General features: G+C 55.9%; 1 protein-coding gene across 1 annotated transcript in view; it reads left to right on the forward strand.

Moving 5' to 3' along the window:
- LOC306774178 (uncharacterized protein) overlaps positions 1-16,750 on the forward strand; it is a gene marked incomplete at its 5' end in the record, with an annotated part of 644,048 nt that overhangs the window by 602,376 nt on the left and 24,922 nt on the right. The window contains 3 exons of the mRNA XM_079264158.1: positions 5,335-5,370; positions 5,446-5,482; positions 5,619-6,176. Coding sequence (XP_079120284.1) covers positions 5,335-5,370; positions 5,446-5,482; positions 5,619-6,176 — 631 coding nt within the window. The remainder of the gene's footprint in view (positions 1-5,334; positions 5,371-5,445; positions 5,483-5,618; positions 6,177-16,750) is intronic.

The following is a 16,750-nucleotide window of genomic DNA, read 5'->3' on the forward strand; positions in this document are numbered from 1 at the left end:
AACATTTTACTGCTACTATTTACAGTCCTACTGCTACTATTTACAGTTCTACTGCTACTATTTAACATTTTACTGCTACTATTTACAGTCCTACTGCAACTATTTACAGTTCTACTGCTACTATTTACTATTTTACTGCTAGTATTTACAGTTCTACTGCTAATATTTACAGTTCTACTGCTACTATTTACTATTTTACTGCTAGTATTTACAGTTCTACTGCTAATATTTACAGTCCTACTGCAACTATTTACAGTCCTACTGCAACTATTTACAGTTCTACTGCTACTATTTAACATTTTACTGCTACTATTTACAGTCCTACTGCAACTATTTACAGTTCTACTGCTACTATTTACAGTCCTACTGCAACTATTTACAGTTCTACTGCTACTATTTTACATTTTACTGCTACTATTTACAGTCCTACTGCAACTATTTACAGTTCTACTGCTACTATTTAACATTTTACTGCTACTATTTACAGTCCTACTGCAACTATTTACAGTTCTACTGCTACTATTTTACATTTTACTGCTACTATTTACAGTCCTACTGCAACTATTTACAGTTCTACTGCTACTATTTTACATTTTACTGCTACTATTTACAGTCCTACTGCAACTATTTACAGTCCTACTGCAACTATTTACAGTTCTACTGCTACTATTTAACATTTTACTGCTACTATTTACAGTTTTACTGCTACTATTTACTATTTTTATGCTACTATTTACAGTTCTACTACTACTATTTTACATTTTACTGCTACTATTTACAGTCCTACTGCAACTATTTACTATTTTTATGCTACTATTTACAGTTCTACTGCTACTATTTACTATTTTTATGCTACTATTTACAGTTCTACTGCTACTATTTACTATTTTTATGCTACTATTTACAGTTCTACTGCTACTATTTAACATTTTACTGCTACTATTTACAGTTTTACTGCTACTATTTACTATTTTTATGCTACTATTTACAGTTCTACTGCTACTATTTACTATTTTTATGCTACTATTTACAGTCCTACTGCAACTATTTACTATTTTTATGCTACTATTTACAGTTCTACTGCTACTATTTACTATTTTTATGCTACTATTTACAGTTCTACTGCTACTATTTACAGTTCTTCTGCTACTATTTACTATTTTTATGCTACTATTTACAGTTCTACTGCTACTATTTACTATTTTTATGCTACTATTTACAGTTCTACTGCTACTATTTACTATTTTTATGCTACTATTTACAGTTCTACTGCTACTATTTACAGTTCTTCTGCTATTTACTATTTTTATGCTACTATTTACAGTTCTACTGCTACTATTTACTATTTTTATGCTACTATTTACAGTTTTACTGCTACTATTTACTATTTTTATGCTACTATTTACGGTCCTACTGCAACTATTTACAGTTCTACTGCTACTATTTACAGTCCTACTGCAACTATTTACAGTTCTACTGCTACTATTTAACATTTACTGCTACTATTTACAGTCCTACTGCAACTATTTAAAGTTCTACTACTACTATTTTACATTTTACTGCTACTATTTACAGTCCTACTGCAACTATTTACAGTTCTACTGCTACTATTTAACATTTTACTGCTACTATTTACAGTTTTACTGCTACTATTTACTATTTCTATGCTACTATTTACAGTTCTACTGCTACTATTTACTATTTTTATGCTACTATTTACAGTTCTACTGCTACTATTTACTATTTTTATGCTACTATTTACAGTCCTACTGCAACTATTTACAGTTCTACTGCTACTATTTAACATTTTACTGCTACTATTTACAGTTCTACTGCTACTATTTAACATTTTACTGCTACTATTTACAGTTCTACTGCTACTATTTACTATTTTTATGCTACTATTTACAGTTCTACTGCTACTATTTACAGTTCTACTACTACTATTTTACATTTTACTGCTACTATTTACTATTTTTATGCTACTATTTACAGTTCTACTGCTACTATTTACGATTTTTATGCTACTATTTACAGTTCTACTGCTACTATTTACTATTTTTATGCTACTATTTACAGTTCTACTGCTACTATTTACTATTTTTATGCTACTATTTACAGTTCTACTGCTACTATTTAACATTTTACTGCTACTATTTACAGTCCTACTGCAACTATTTACAGTTCTACTGCTACTATTTACAGTTTTACTGCTACTATTTACTATTTTTATGCTACTATTTACAGTTCTACTGCTACTATTTACTATTTTTATGCTACTATTTACAGTTCTACTGCTACTATTTACTATTTTTATGCTACTATTTACAGTTCTACTGCTACTATTTAACATTTTACTGCTACTATTTACAGTCCTACTGCAACTATTTACTATTTTTATGCTACTATTTACAGTTCTACTGCTACTATTTACGATTTTTATGCTATTTACAGTTCTACTGCTACTATTTACAGTTTTACTGCTACTATTTACGATTTTTATGCTACTATTTACAGTTCTACTGCTACTATTTACTATTTTTATGCTACTATTTACAGTTCTACTGCTACTATTTACTATTTTTATGCTACTATTTACAGTTTTACTGCTACTATTTACTATTTTTATGCTACTATTTACAGTTCTACTGCTACTATTTACTATTTTTATGCTACTATTTACAGTTCTACTGCTACTATTTAACATTTTACTGCTACTATTTACAGTCCTACTGCAACTATTTACTATTTTTATGCTATTTACAGTTCTACTCCTACTATTTACGATTTTTATGCTACTATTTACAGTTCTACTGCTACTATTTACTATTTTTATGCTACTATTTACAGTCCTACTGCTACTATTTACCTTTCTTCTATTACTGTTTACTGTTTTACTAAGAAACTATTCTACTGTTACTACTTACTGTTCTAACTGCTACTACTTATTGTTCTCCTTCTACTATTTACTATTCTACTCTTACTATTTACTGTTCTACCTGACACGGACCAGGACCTGCTACTTCTTCAGCTACTGTTTGAGAACATACGAGACCGGAGACACAAGGAAGTATGACGACATATGAGGACATCTGAGGATGTATGAGGACATATCAGGACGTGTGAGGACATCTTAGGACATATGATGACATATCAGGACATATGAGGATGTATGACGACATATCAGGACATATGTGGACATCTGAGGATGTATGAGGACATATCAGGACATATGTGGACATCTGAGGATGTATGAGGACATATCAGGACATATGAGGACATATGAGGGCGTATGAGGATATATCAGGACATATGAGGATATGTCAGGACATATGAGGATATATCAGGACATATGAGGACATATGAGGATATATCAGGACATATGAGGACATATGAGGATATATCAGGACATATGAGGATATATCAGGACATATCAGGACATATGAGGACATATGAGGGCGTATGAGGATGTATCAGGACATATGAGGATATATCAGGACATATGAGGACATATGAGGATATATGAGGACATATCAGGACATATCAGGACATATGAGGACATATCAGGACATATGAGGACATATGAGGACATATCAGGACATATGAGGATATATGAGGATATATCAGGACATATGAGGACATATTAGGATATATCAGGATATATGACGATATATCAGGACATCTTAGGACATATGAGGATATATCAGGACATATCAGGATATCTTAGGACATATGAGGATATATCAGGACATATGAGGACATATGAGGATATATGAGGACATATCAGGACATATCAGGACATATGAGGACATATCAGGACATATGAGGACATATGAGGACATATCAGGACATATGAGGATATATGAGGATATATCAGGACATATGAGGACATATTAGGATATATCAGGATATATGACGATATATCAGGACATATGAGGACATATGAGGATATATCAGGACATATGAGGGCGTATGAGGATGTATCAGGACATCTTAGGACATCTGAGGACATATAAGCACATCTTAGGACGTATGAGGACATATGAGGATATATCAGGACATATGAGGACATATGAGGATATATCACGACATATGAGGACATATGAGGATATATCAGGACATATGAGGATATATCAGGACATATGAGGACATATCAGGACATATCAGGACATATGAGGACATATCAGGACATATGAGGACATATGAGGACATATCAGGACATATCAGGACATATGAGGATATATCAGGACATATCAGGACATATGAGGACATATGAGGACATATCAGGACATATGAGGATATATCAGGACATATGAGGACATATCAGGACATATCAGGACATATGAGGACATATCAGGACATATGAGGACATATCAGGACATATGAGGATATATCAGGACATATGAGGATATATCAGGATATATGAGGATATATCAGGACATATCAGGACATATGAGGATATATCAGGACATATCAGGACATATGAGGACATATGAGGATATATCAGGTCATCTTAGGACATATGAGGATATATCAGGATATATGAGGATATATCAGGACATATGAGGACATATCAGGACATATGAGGATATATCAGGACATATCAGGACATATGAGGACATATGAGGGCGTATGAGCATGTATCAGGACATCTTAGGACATCTGAGGACATATAAGCACATCTTAGGACGTATGAGGACATATGAGGATATATCAGGACATATGAGGACATATGAGGATATATCAGGACATATGAGGACATATGAGGATATATCAGGACATATGAGGATATATCAGGACATATGAGGACATATCAGGACATATGAGGACATATGAGGACATATCAGGACATATGAGGATATATCAGGACATCTTAGGACATATGAGGATATATCAGGATATATGAGGATATATCAGGACATATGAGGACATATCAGGACATATGAGGACATATCAGGACATATGAGGATATATCAGGTCATCTTAGGACATATGAGGATATATCAGGACATATGAGGATATGTCAGGACATATCAGGACATATCAGGACATATGAGGACATACCAGGACATATGAGGACATATGAGGATATATCAGGACATATGAGGACATATCAGGACATATGAGGACATATGAGGACATACCAGGACATATGAGGACATATGAGGACATATCAGGACATATGAGGACATATCAGGACATATGATAAAGTATTTACATCGGTAGGTGGATGTCAGCTTCTGCCTTCTGTTTTCTGGCTTTCTTTAATCTTTTTTCTGTAATTGTCAAACATTGAAAACAAGCGTAATTATTTGACTTTTGGTAATATTTTAGGGTCGAGTTGGTGTCAAAGGGGAATCGGGCCTCACTGTGAGTGTGAACTTTATTTTCTGGTCATCAGTATTTCTGCTGCTGCGCTCGGCGCTCACGCTGTCTTTCTTTCAGCGAGAGGACATCATTCGCATGATCCGGGAGATCTGCGGTAAAGTACTCGTTTCCTTTCTCAGAACTAAAGAAACAGCTCAACCGGACTCGGCTGGAAGCTCAGCCGAGTCCGGTTGAGCTTCCAGCCGAGTCCGGTTGAGCTTCCAGGTGACATTCCCGCTCTGTTGTTCCAGGATGTGGGATCAAGTGCAAGGAGAGGCCCATGGAACTGGTGTTTGTCATTGACAGCTCTGAAAGCGTGGGTCCTGACAACTTTGAGATCATAAAGAGTTTTGTGACCACGTTGGTGGACCGCGTCACGGTGGGCCGCAACGCCACCAGGATTGGCCTGCTTCTATACAGTCTGGAGGTGAAGCTGGAGTTCAACTTAGCCCGCTACGTCACCAAGGAGGACGTCAAGCAGGCCATCAGGAACATCCCGTACATGGGGGAGGGTACCCACACCGGCACGGCCATCCGGAAAGCCACGCAGGAGGCCTTCTACGGCTCGCGCCTGGGCGTCAGCAAGGTGGCCATCGTCATCACGGACGGGCAGACGGACAAGCGGGAGCCGGTGAAGCTGGACATCGCCGTGCGGGAAGCCCACGCGGCCAACATCGAGATGTTTGCTCTGGGCATCGTAAACGCCTCAGACCCAACGCGAGCCGACTTCCTGAGGGAGCTCAACCTGATCGCCTCTGACCCGGACAGCGAGCACATGCTCCTCATCGATGACTTCAACACGCTGCCAGGTAAGGACACGGACCGGGACCTGGGACCGGGAACTGGGACCGGGACCTGACACGGACCGGGACCTGGGACCGGGACCTGACACGGACCGGGACCTGGGACCGGGAACTGGGACCGGGACCTGACACGGACCGGGACCTGGGACCGGGACCTGACACGGACCGGGAACTGGGACCGGGACCTGACACGGACCGGGACCTGGGACCGGGAACTGGGACCGGGACCTGACACGGACCGGGACCTGGGACCGGGACCTGAAACGGACCGGGACCTGACACGGACCGGGACCGGACACGGACCGGGACCTGGGACCAGGACCTGGGACCAGGACCTGGGACCGGGACCTGACACGGACCGGGACCTGGGACCGGGACCTGGGACCGGGACCTGGGACCGGGACCTGACACGGACCGGGACCGGACACGGACCGGGACCTGGGACCGGGACCTGGGACCGGGACCTGGGACCGGGACCTGGGACCGGGACCGGACACGGACCGGGACCGGACACGGACCGGGACCTGGGACCGGACACGGACCGGGACCTGGGACCGGGACCTGGGACCGGGACCGGGACCCGGGACCTGGGACCGGGACCTGACACGGACCGGGACCTGACACGGACCGGGACCGGACACGGACCGGGACCTGGGACCGGGACCTGGGACCGGGACCTGGGACCGGGACCTGGGACCGGGACCTGACACGGACCGGACACGGACCGGGACCTGGGACCGGGACCTGGGACCGGGACCGGGACCCGGGACCTGGGACCGGGACCTGACACGGACCGGGACCTGACACGGACCGGGACCGGACACGGACCGGGACCTGGGACCGGGACCTGGGACCGGGACCTGACACGGACCGGGACCGGACACGGACCGGGACCTGGGACCGGGACCTGGGACCGGACACGGACCGGGACCTGGGACCGGGACCTGGGACCGGGACCTGACACGGACCGGGACCTGGGACCGGGACCTGGGACCGGGACCTGACACGGACCGGGACCGGACACGGACCGGGACCTGGGACCGGGACCTGGGACCGGGACCTGGGACCGGGACCGGACACGGACCGGGACCGGACACGGACCGGGACCTGGGACCGGACACGGACCGGGACCTGGGATCGGGACCTGACACGGACCGGGACCTGGGACCGGGACCTGGGACCGGGACCTGACACGGACCGGGACCGGACACGGACCGGGACCTGGGACCGGGACCTGGGACCGGGACCTGGGACCGGGACCTGACACGGACCGGGACCTGGGACCGGGACCTCGGACCGGGACCGGGACCGGACACGGACCGGGACCTGACACGGACCCGGACCTGGGACCGGGACCTCGGACCGGGACCTCGGACCGGGACCTGACACGGACCGGGACCGGACACGGACCGGGACCGGACACGGACCGGGACGGGGACCGGGACCGGACACAGACCGGGACTGGACACGGAACGGGACCGGACCGGGACCGGGACCTGACACGGACCGGGACCGGACACGGACCGGGACCTGGGACCGGGACCTGGGACCGGGACCTGGGACCGGGACCTGGGACCGGGACCTGACACGGACCGGGACCGGACACGGACCGGGACCTGGGACCGGGACCTGGGACCGGGACCTGACACGGACCTGACACGGACCGGGACCTGACATGGACCGGGACCGGACACGGACCGGGACCTGGGACCGGGACCTCGGACCGGGACCTGACACGGACCGGGACCGGACACGGACCGGGACCGGACACGGACCGGGACCTGGGACCGGGACCTGACACGGACCGGGACCGGACACGGACCGGGACCGGACACGGACCGGGACCGGACACGGACCGGGACCTGGGACCGGGACCTGACACGGACCGGGACCGGACACGGACCGGGACGGGGACCGGGACCGGACACAGACCGGGACTGGACACGGAACGGGACCGGACCGGGACCTGACACGGACCGGGACCGGACACGGACCCGGACCTGACACGGACTGGGACCTGACACGGACCTGACACGGACCGGGACCTGACACGGACCAGGACCGGACACGGACTGGGACCGGACACGGACTGGGACCTGACACGGACCTGACATGGACCGGGACCGGACACGGACCGGGACCGGACACGGACCGGGACCTGGGACCGGGACCTCGGACCGGGACCTGATACGGACCGGGACCTAACACGGACCGGGACCGGACACGGACCTGGGACCGGGACCTGACACGGACCAGGACCTGACACGGACCGGGACCGGACACAGACTGGGACCTGACACGGACCTGACACGGACCGGGACCTGACACGGACCAGGACCGGACACGGACCGGGACCTGACACGGACCGGGACCTAACACGGACCGGGACCGGACACGGACCTGGGACCGGGACCTGACGCGGACCAGGACCTGACACGGACCGGGACCGGACATGGACCGGGACCTGACACAGACCGGGACCTAACACGGACCGGGACCGGACACGGACCTGGGACCGGGACCTGACACGGACCGGGACCTGACACGGACCGGGACCGGACATGGACCGGGACCTGACACAGACCGGGACCTGACACGGACCGGGACCTGACACGGACCGGGACCGGACACGGACCGGGACCGGACATGGACCGGGACCTGACACAGACCGGGACCTGACACGGACCGGGACCGGACATGGACCGGGACCTGACACAGACCACGGACCGGGACCGGACATGGACCGGGACCTGACACAGACCACGGACCGGGACCGGACATGGACCGGGACCTGACACAGACCGGGACCTGACACGGACCTGACACGGACCGGGACCTGACAGGGACCTGACACGGACCGGGACCTGACACGGACTGGGACCTGACACGGACCGGGACCGGACACAGACCGGGACCTGACACGGACCGGGACCTGACACGGACCTGACACAGACCGGGACCTGACACGGACCGGGACCTGACACAGACCGGGACCGGACACGGACCGGGACCTGACACGGACCTGACACAGACCGGGACCGGACACGGACCGGGACCTGACACGGACCTGACACAGACCGGGACCGGACACGGACCGGGACCTGACACGGACCTGACACAGACCGGGACCGGACACGGACCGGGACCGGACACGGACCGGGACCTGACACGGACCTGACACAGACCGGGACCTGACACAGACCGGGACCTGACACGGACCGGGACCTGACACGGACCGGGACCTGACACGGACCTGACACGGACCGGGACCTGACACGGACCGGGACCTAACACGGACCGGGACCGGACACGGACCTGGGACCGGGACCTGACGCGGACCAGGACCTGACACGGACCGGGACCGGACATGGACCGGGACCTGACACAGACCGGGACCTAACACGGACCGGGACCGGACACGGACCTGGGACCGGGACCTGACACGGACCGGGACCTGACACGGACCGGGACCGGACATGGACCGGGACCTGACACAGACCGGGACCTGACACGGACCGGGACCGGACACGGACCGGGACCGGACATGGACCGGGACCTGACACAGACCGGGACCTGACACGGACCGGGACCGGACATGGACCGGGACCTGACACAGACCACGGACCGGGACCGGACATGGACCGGGACCTGACACAGACCACGGACCGGGACCGGACATGGACCGGGACCTGACACAGACCGGGACCTGACACGGACCGGGACCAGACACGGACCGGGACCTGACACGGACCGGGACCTGACAGGGACCTGACACGGACCGGGACCTGACACGGACTGGGACCTGACACGGACCGGGACCGGACACAGACCGGGACCTGACACGGACCGGGACCTGACACGGACCTGACACAGACCGGGACCTGACACGGACCGGGACCTGACACAGACCGGGACCGGACACGGACCGGGACCTGACACGGACCTGACACAGACCGGGACCGGACACGGACCGGGACCTGACACGGACCTGACACAGACCGGGACCGGACACGGACCGGGACCTGACACGGACCTGACACAGACCGGGACCGGACACGGACCGGGACCGGACACGGACCGGGACCTGACACGGACCTGACACAGACCGGGACCTGACACAGACCGGGACCTGACACGGACCGGGACCTGACACGGACCGGGACCTGACACGGACCTGACACGGACCGGGACCTGACACGGACCAGGACCTGACACGGAACGGGACCGGACCGGGACCGGGACCTGACACAGACCGGGACCGGACACGGACCGGGACCTGACACGGACCCGGACCTGGGACCGGGACCTGGGACCGGGACCTCGGACCGGGACCGGGACCTGACACGGACCGGGACCTGGGACCGGGACCTGGGACCGGGACCTGACACGGACCGGGACCTGACACGGACCGGGACCGGACACGGACCGGGACCGGACACGGACCGGGACCTGGGACCGGGACCTGACACGGACCGGGACCGGACACGGACCGGGACCGGACACGGACCGGGACGGGGACCGGGACCGGACACAGACCGGGACTGGACACGGAACGGGACCGGACCGGGACCGGGACCTGACACGGACCGGGACCTGACACGGACCCGGACCTGACACGGACTGGGACATGACACAGACCTGACACGGACCGGGACCTGACACGGACCAGGACCTGACACGGACCTGACATGGACCGGGACCGGACACGGACCGGGACCTGACACGGACCGGGACCTGGGACCGGTACCGGACACAGACCGGGACTGGACACGGACTGGGACCTGACACGGACCTGACATGGACCGGGACCTGACACGGACCTGACATGGACCGGGACCTGACACGGACCCGGACCTGACACGGACTGGGACCTGACACGGACCTGACACGGACCGGGACCTGACACGGACCAGGACCTGACACGGACCTGACATGGACCGGGACCGGACACGGACCGGGACCTGACACGGACCGGGACCTGGGACCGGGACCGGAAACAGACCGGGACTGGACACGGACAAGGACCTGACACGGACCGGGACCGGACACGGACCTGACACGGACCGGGACCTGACACGGACCAGGACCTGACACGGACCTGACATGGACCGGGACCGGACACGGACCGGGACCTGACACGGACCGGGACCTGGGACCGGGACCGGAAACAGACCGGGACTGGACACGGACAAGGACCTGACACGGACCAGGACCTGACACGGACCTGACATGGACCGGGACCGGACACGGACCGGGACCTGACACGGACCGGGACCTGGGACCGGGACCGGAAACAGACCGGGACTGGACACGGACAAGGACCTGACACGGACCTGACACGGACCGGGACCGGACACGGACCGGGACCTGACACGGACCTGACACAGACCGGGACCTGACACGGACCGGGACCTGACACAGACTGGGACCTGACACGGACCGGGACCTGACACGGACCTGACACGGACCGGGACCTGACACGGACCGGGACGGGGACCGGGACCTGACACAGACCGGGACCTGACACGGACTGGGACCTGACACGGACCTGACACGGACCGGGACCTGACACGGACCGGGACGGGGACCGGGACCGGACACAGACCGGGACTGGACACGGAACGGGACCGGACCGGGACCTGACACGGACCGGGACCTGACACGGACCCGGACCTGACACGGACTGGGACCTGACACGGACCTGACACGGACCGGGAACTGACACGGACCAGGACCGGACACGGACTGGGACCTGACACGGACCTGACATGGACCGGGACCGGACACGGACCGGGACCGGACACGGACCGGGACCTGGGACCGGTACCTCGGACCGGGACCTGACACGGACCGGGACCGGACACGGACCGGGACCTGGGACCGGGACCTGACACGGACCGGGACCGGACACGGACCGGGACGGGGACCGGGACCGGACACGGACCGGGACCTGGGACCGGGACCTCGGACCGGGACCTGATACGGACCGGGACCTAACACGGACCGGGACCGGACACGGACCGGGACCTGACACGGACCCGGACCTGACACGGACCAGGACCGGACACGGACCGGGACCTGACACGGACCCGGACCTGACACGGACCAGGACCGGACACGGACCGGGACCTGACACGGACCAGGACCGGACACGGACCGGGACCTGACACGGACCGGGACCTAACACGGACCGGGACCGGACACGGACCTGGGACCGGGACCTGACACGGACCAGGACCTGACACGGACCGGGACCGGACACGGACTGGGACCTGACACGGACCTGACACGGACCGGGACCTGACACGGACCGGGACCTGACACGGACCGGGACCTGACACGGACCGGGACCTAACACGGACCGGGACCGGACACGGACCTGGGACCGGGACCTGACACGGACCAGGACCTGACACGGACCGGGACCGGACATGGACCGGGACCTGACACAGACCGGGACCTGACACGGACCGGGACCTGACACGGACCGGGACCTGACACGGACCTGACATGGACCGGGACCGGACACGGACCGGGACCTGACACGGACCGGGACCTGGGACCGGTACCGGACACAGACCGGGACTGGACACGGACTGGGACCTGACACGGACCTGACATGGACCGGGACCTGACACGGACCCGGACCTGACACGGACTGAGACCTGACACGGACCTGACACGGACCGGGACCTGACACGGACCAGGACCTGACACGGACCTGACATGGACCGGGACCGGACACGGACCGGGACCTGACACGGACCGGGACCTGGGACCGGGACCGGACACAGACCGGGACTGGACAGGGACTGGGACCTGACACGGACTGGGACCTGACACGGACCGGGACGGGGACCGGGACCGGACACAGACCGGGACTGGACACGGACCGGGACCTGACACGGACCGGGACCGGACACGGACCGGGACCTGACACGGACCTGACACAGACCGGGACCTGACACGGACCAGGACCTGACACAGACTGGGACCTGACACGGACCGGGACCTGACACGGACCTGACACGGACCGGGACCTGACACGGACCGGGACGGGGACCGGGACCTGACACAGACCGGGACCTGACACGGACTGGGACCTGACACGGACCTGACACGGACCGGGACCTGACACGGACCGGGACGGGGACCGGGACCGGACACAGACCGGGACTGGACACGGAACGGGACCGGACCGGGACCTGACACGGACCGGGACCTGACACGGACCCGGACCTGACACGGACTGGGACCTGACACGGACCTGACACGGACCGGGAACTGACACGGACCAGGACCGGACACGGACTGGGACCTGACACGGACCTGACATGGACCGGGACCGGACACGGACCGGGACCGGACACGGACCGGGACCTGGGACCGGTACCTCGGACCGGGACCTGACACGGACCGGGACCGGACACGGACCGGGACCGGACACGGACCGGGACCTGGGACCGGGACCTGACACGGACCGGGACCGGACACGGACCGGGACGGGGACCGGGACCGGACACGGACCGGGACGGGGACCGGGACCGGACACGGACCGGGACCGGACACGGACCGGGACCTGACACGGACCCGGACCTGACACGGACCGGGACCTGACACGGACCAGGACCGGACACGGACCGGGACCTGACACGGACCGGGACCTGACACGGACCGGGACCGGACACGGACCTGGGACCGGGACCTGACACGGACCAGGACCTGACACGGACCGGGACCGGACACGGACTGGGACCTGACACGGACCTGACACGGACCGGGACCTGACACGGACCGGGACCTGACACGGACCGGGACCGGACACGGACCGGGACCTGACACGGACCGGGACCTAACACGGACCGGGACCGGACACGGACCTGGGACCGGGACCTGACACGGACCAGGACCTGACACGGACCGGGACCGGACATGGACCGGGACCTGACACAGACCGGGACCTGACACGGACCGGGACCTGACACGGACCGGGACCTGACAGGGACCTGACACGGACCGGGACCTGACACGGACTGGGACCTGACACGGACCTGACACGGACCGGGACCGGACACAGACCGGGACCTGACAGGGACCTGACACGGACCGGGACCGGACACGGACTGGGACCTGACACGGACCTGACACGGACCGGGACCGGACACAGACCGGGACCTGACACGGACCGGGACCGGACACGGACCGGGACCTGACACGGACCTGACACAGACCGGGACCTGACACGGACCGGGACCTGACACAGACCGGGACCTGACACGGACCGGGACCTGACACGGACCGGGACCGGACACGGACCGGGACCTGACACGGACCGGGACCTGACAGGGACTTGACACGGACCGGGACCGGACACGGACTGGGACCTGACACGGACCTGACACGGACCGGGACCGGACAGAGACCGGGACCTGACACGGACCGGGACCGGACACGGACCGGGACCTGACACGGACCGGGACCTGACACGGACTGGGACCTGACACGGACCTGACACGGACCGGGACCTGACACGGACCTGACACGGACCGGGACCTGACACGGACTGGGACCTGACACGGACTGGGACCTGACACGGACCTGACACGGACCGGGACCTGACACGGACCTGACACGGACCGGGACCTGACACGGACCGGGACCTGACACGGACCGGGACCGGACACGGACCGGGACCTGACACGGACCTGACACAGACCGGGACCTGACACGGACCGGGACCTGACACAGACCGGGACCGGACACGGACCGGGACCTGACACGGACCTGACACGGGCCGGGACCTGACACGGACCGGGACCTGACACAGACCGGGACCGGACACGGACCGGGACCTGACACGGACCTGACACGGACCGGGACCTGACACAGACCGGGACCGGACACGGACTGGGACCTGACACGGACCTGACACGGACCGGGACCTGACACAGACCGGGACCTGACACGGACCTGACACAGACCGGGACCTGACACGGACCTGACACAGACCAGGACCGGACACGGACCGGGACCTGACACGTACCTGACACAGACCGGGACCTGACACGGACCGGGACCTGACACGGACCTGACACGGACCGGGACCTGACACGGACCTGACACAGACCGGGACCTGACACGGACCGGGACCTGACACGGACGACCGGACACGGACCCAACCGCTTGTTCAGCATACTGCTACCTTACATGCTTAATCAAGTGTGTTGGAGCAGGAGCACACTGAATCAGTGTGATGCATGCACAAATAGTTTAACAGTGGAACACACCAGTAACCTGACTGGTTTAACTGGGAACAGGTCGGTAACATGACTGGTTTAACTGGGAACAGGTCAGTAACCTGACTGGTTTAACTGGGAACAGGTCAGTAACATGACTGGTTTAACTGGGAACAGGTCGGTAACATGACTGGTTTAACTGGGAACAGGTCGGTAACATGACTGGTTTAACTGGGAACAGGTCGGTAACATGACTGGTTTAACTGGGAACAGGTCAGTAACCTGACTGGTTTAACTGGGAACAGGTCGGTAACATGACTGGTTTAACTGGGAACAGGTCGGTAACATGACTGGTTTAACTGGGAACAGGTCGGTAACATGACTGGTTTAACTGGGAACAGGTCGGTAACATGACTGGTTTAACTGGGAACAGGTCAGTAACGTGACTGGTTTAACTGGGAACAGGTCGGTAACATGACTGGTTTAACTGGGAACAGGTCGGAAACATGACTGGTTTAACTGGGAACAGGTCGGTAACATGACAGGTTTAACTGGGAACAGGTCGGTAACATGACTGGTTTAACTGGGAACAGGTCGGTAACATGACTGGTTTAACTGGGAACAGGTCGGTAACATGACTGGTTTAACTGGGAACAGGTCAGTAACCTGACTGGTTTAACTGGGAACAGGTCGGTAACATGACTGGTTTAACTGGGAACAGGTCGGTAACATGACTGGTTTAACTGGGAACAGGTCAGTAACCTGACTGGTTTAACTGGGAACAGGTCGGTAACATGACTGGTTTAACTGGGAACAGGTCAGTAACCTGACTGGTTTAACTGGGAACAGGTCAGTAACATGACTGGTTTAACTGGGAACAGGTCGGTAACATGACTGGTTTAACTGGGAACAGGTCAGTAACCTGACTGGTTTAACTGGGAACAGGTCAGTAACATGACTGGTTTAACTGGGAACAGGTCGGTAACATGACTGGTTTAACTGGGAACAGGTCGGTAACATGACTGGTTTAACTGGGAACAAGTCAGTAACCTGACTGGTTTAACTGGGAACAGGTCGGTAACATGACTGGTTTAACTGGGAACAGGTCGGTAACATGACTGGTTTAACTGGGAACAGGTCAGTAACCTGACTGGTTTAACTGGGAACAGGTCGGTAACATGACTGGTTTAACTGGGAACAGGTCGGTAACCTGACTGGTTTAACTGGGAACAGGTCAGTAACATGACTGGTTTAACTGGGAACAGGTCGGTAACATGACTGGTTTAACTGGGAACAGGTCGGTAACATGACTGGTTTAACTGGGAACAGGTCGGTAACATGACT

Source organism: Telmatherina bonti, assembly GCF_933228915.1.
Source record: "Telmatherina bonti genome assembly, chromosome: 24".
Lineage (NCBI taxonomy): Eukaryota > Metazoa > Chordata > Actinopteri > Atheriniformes > Telmatherinidae > Telmatherina > Telmatherina bonti.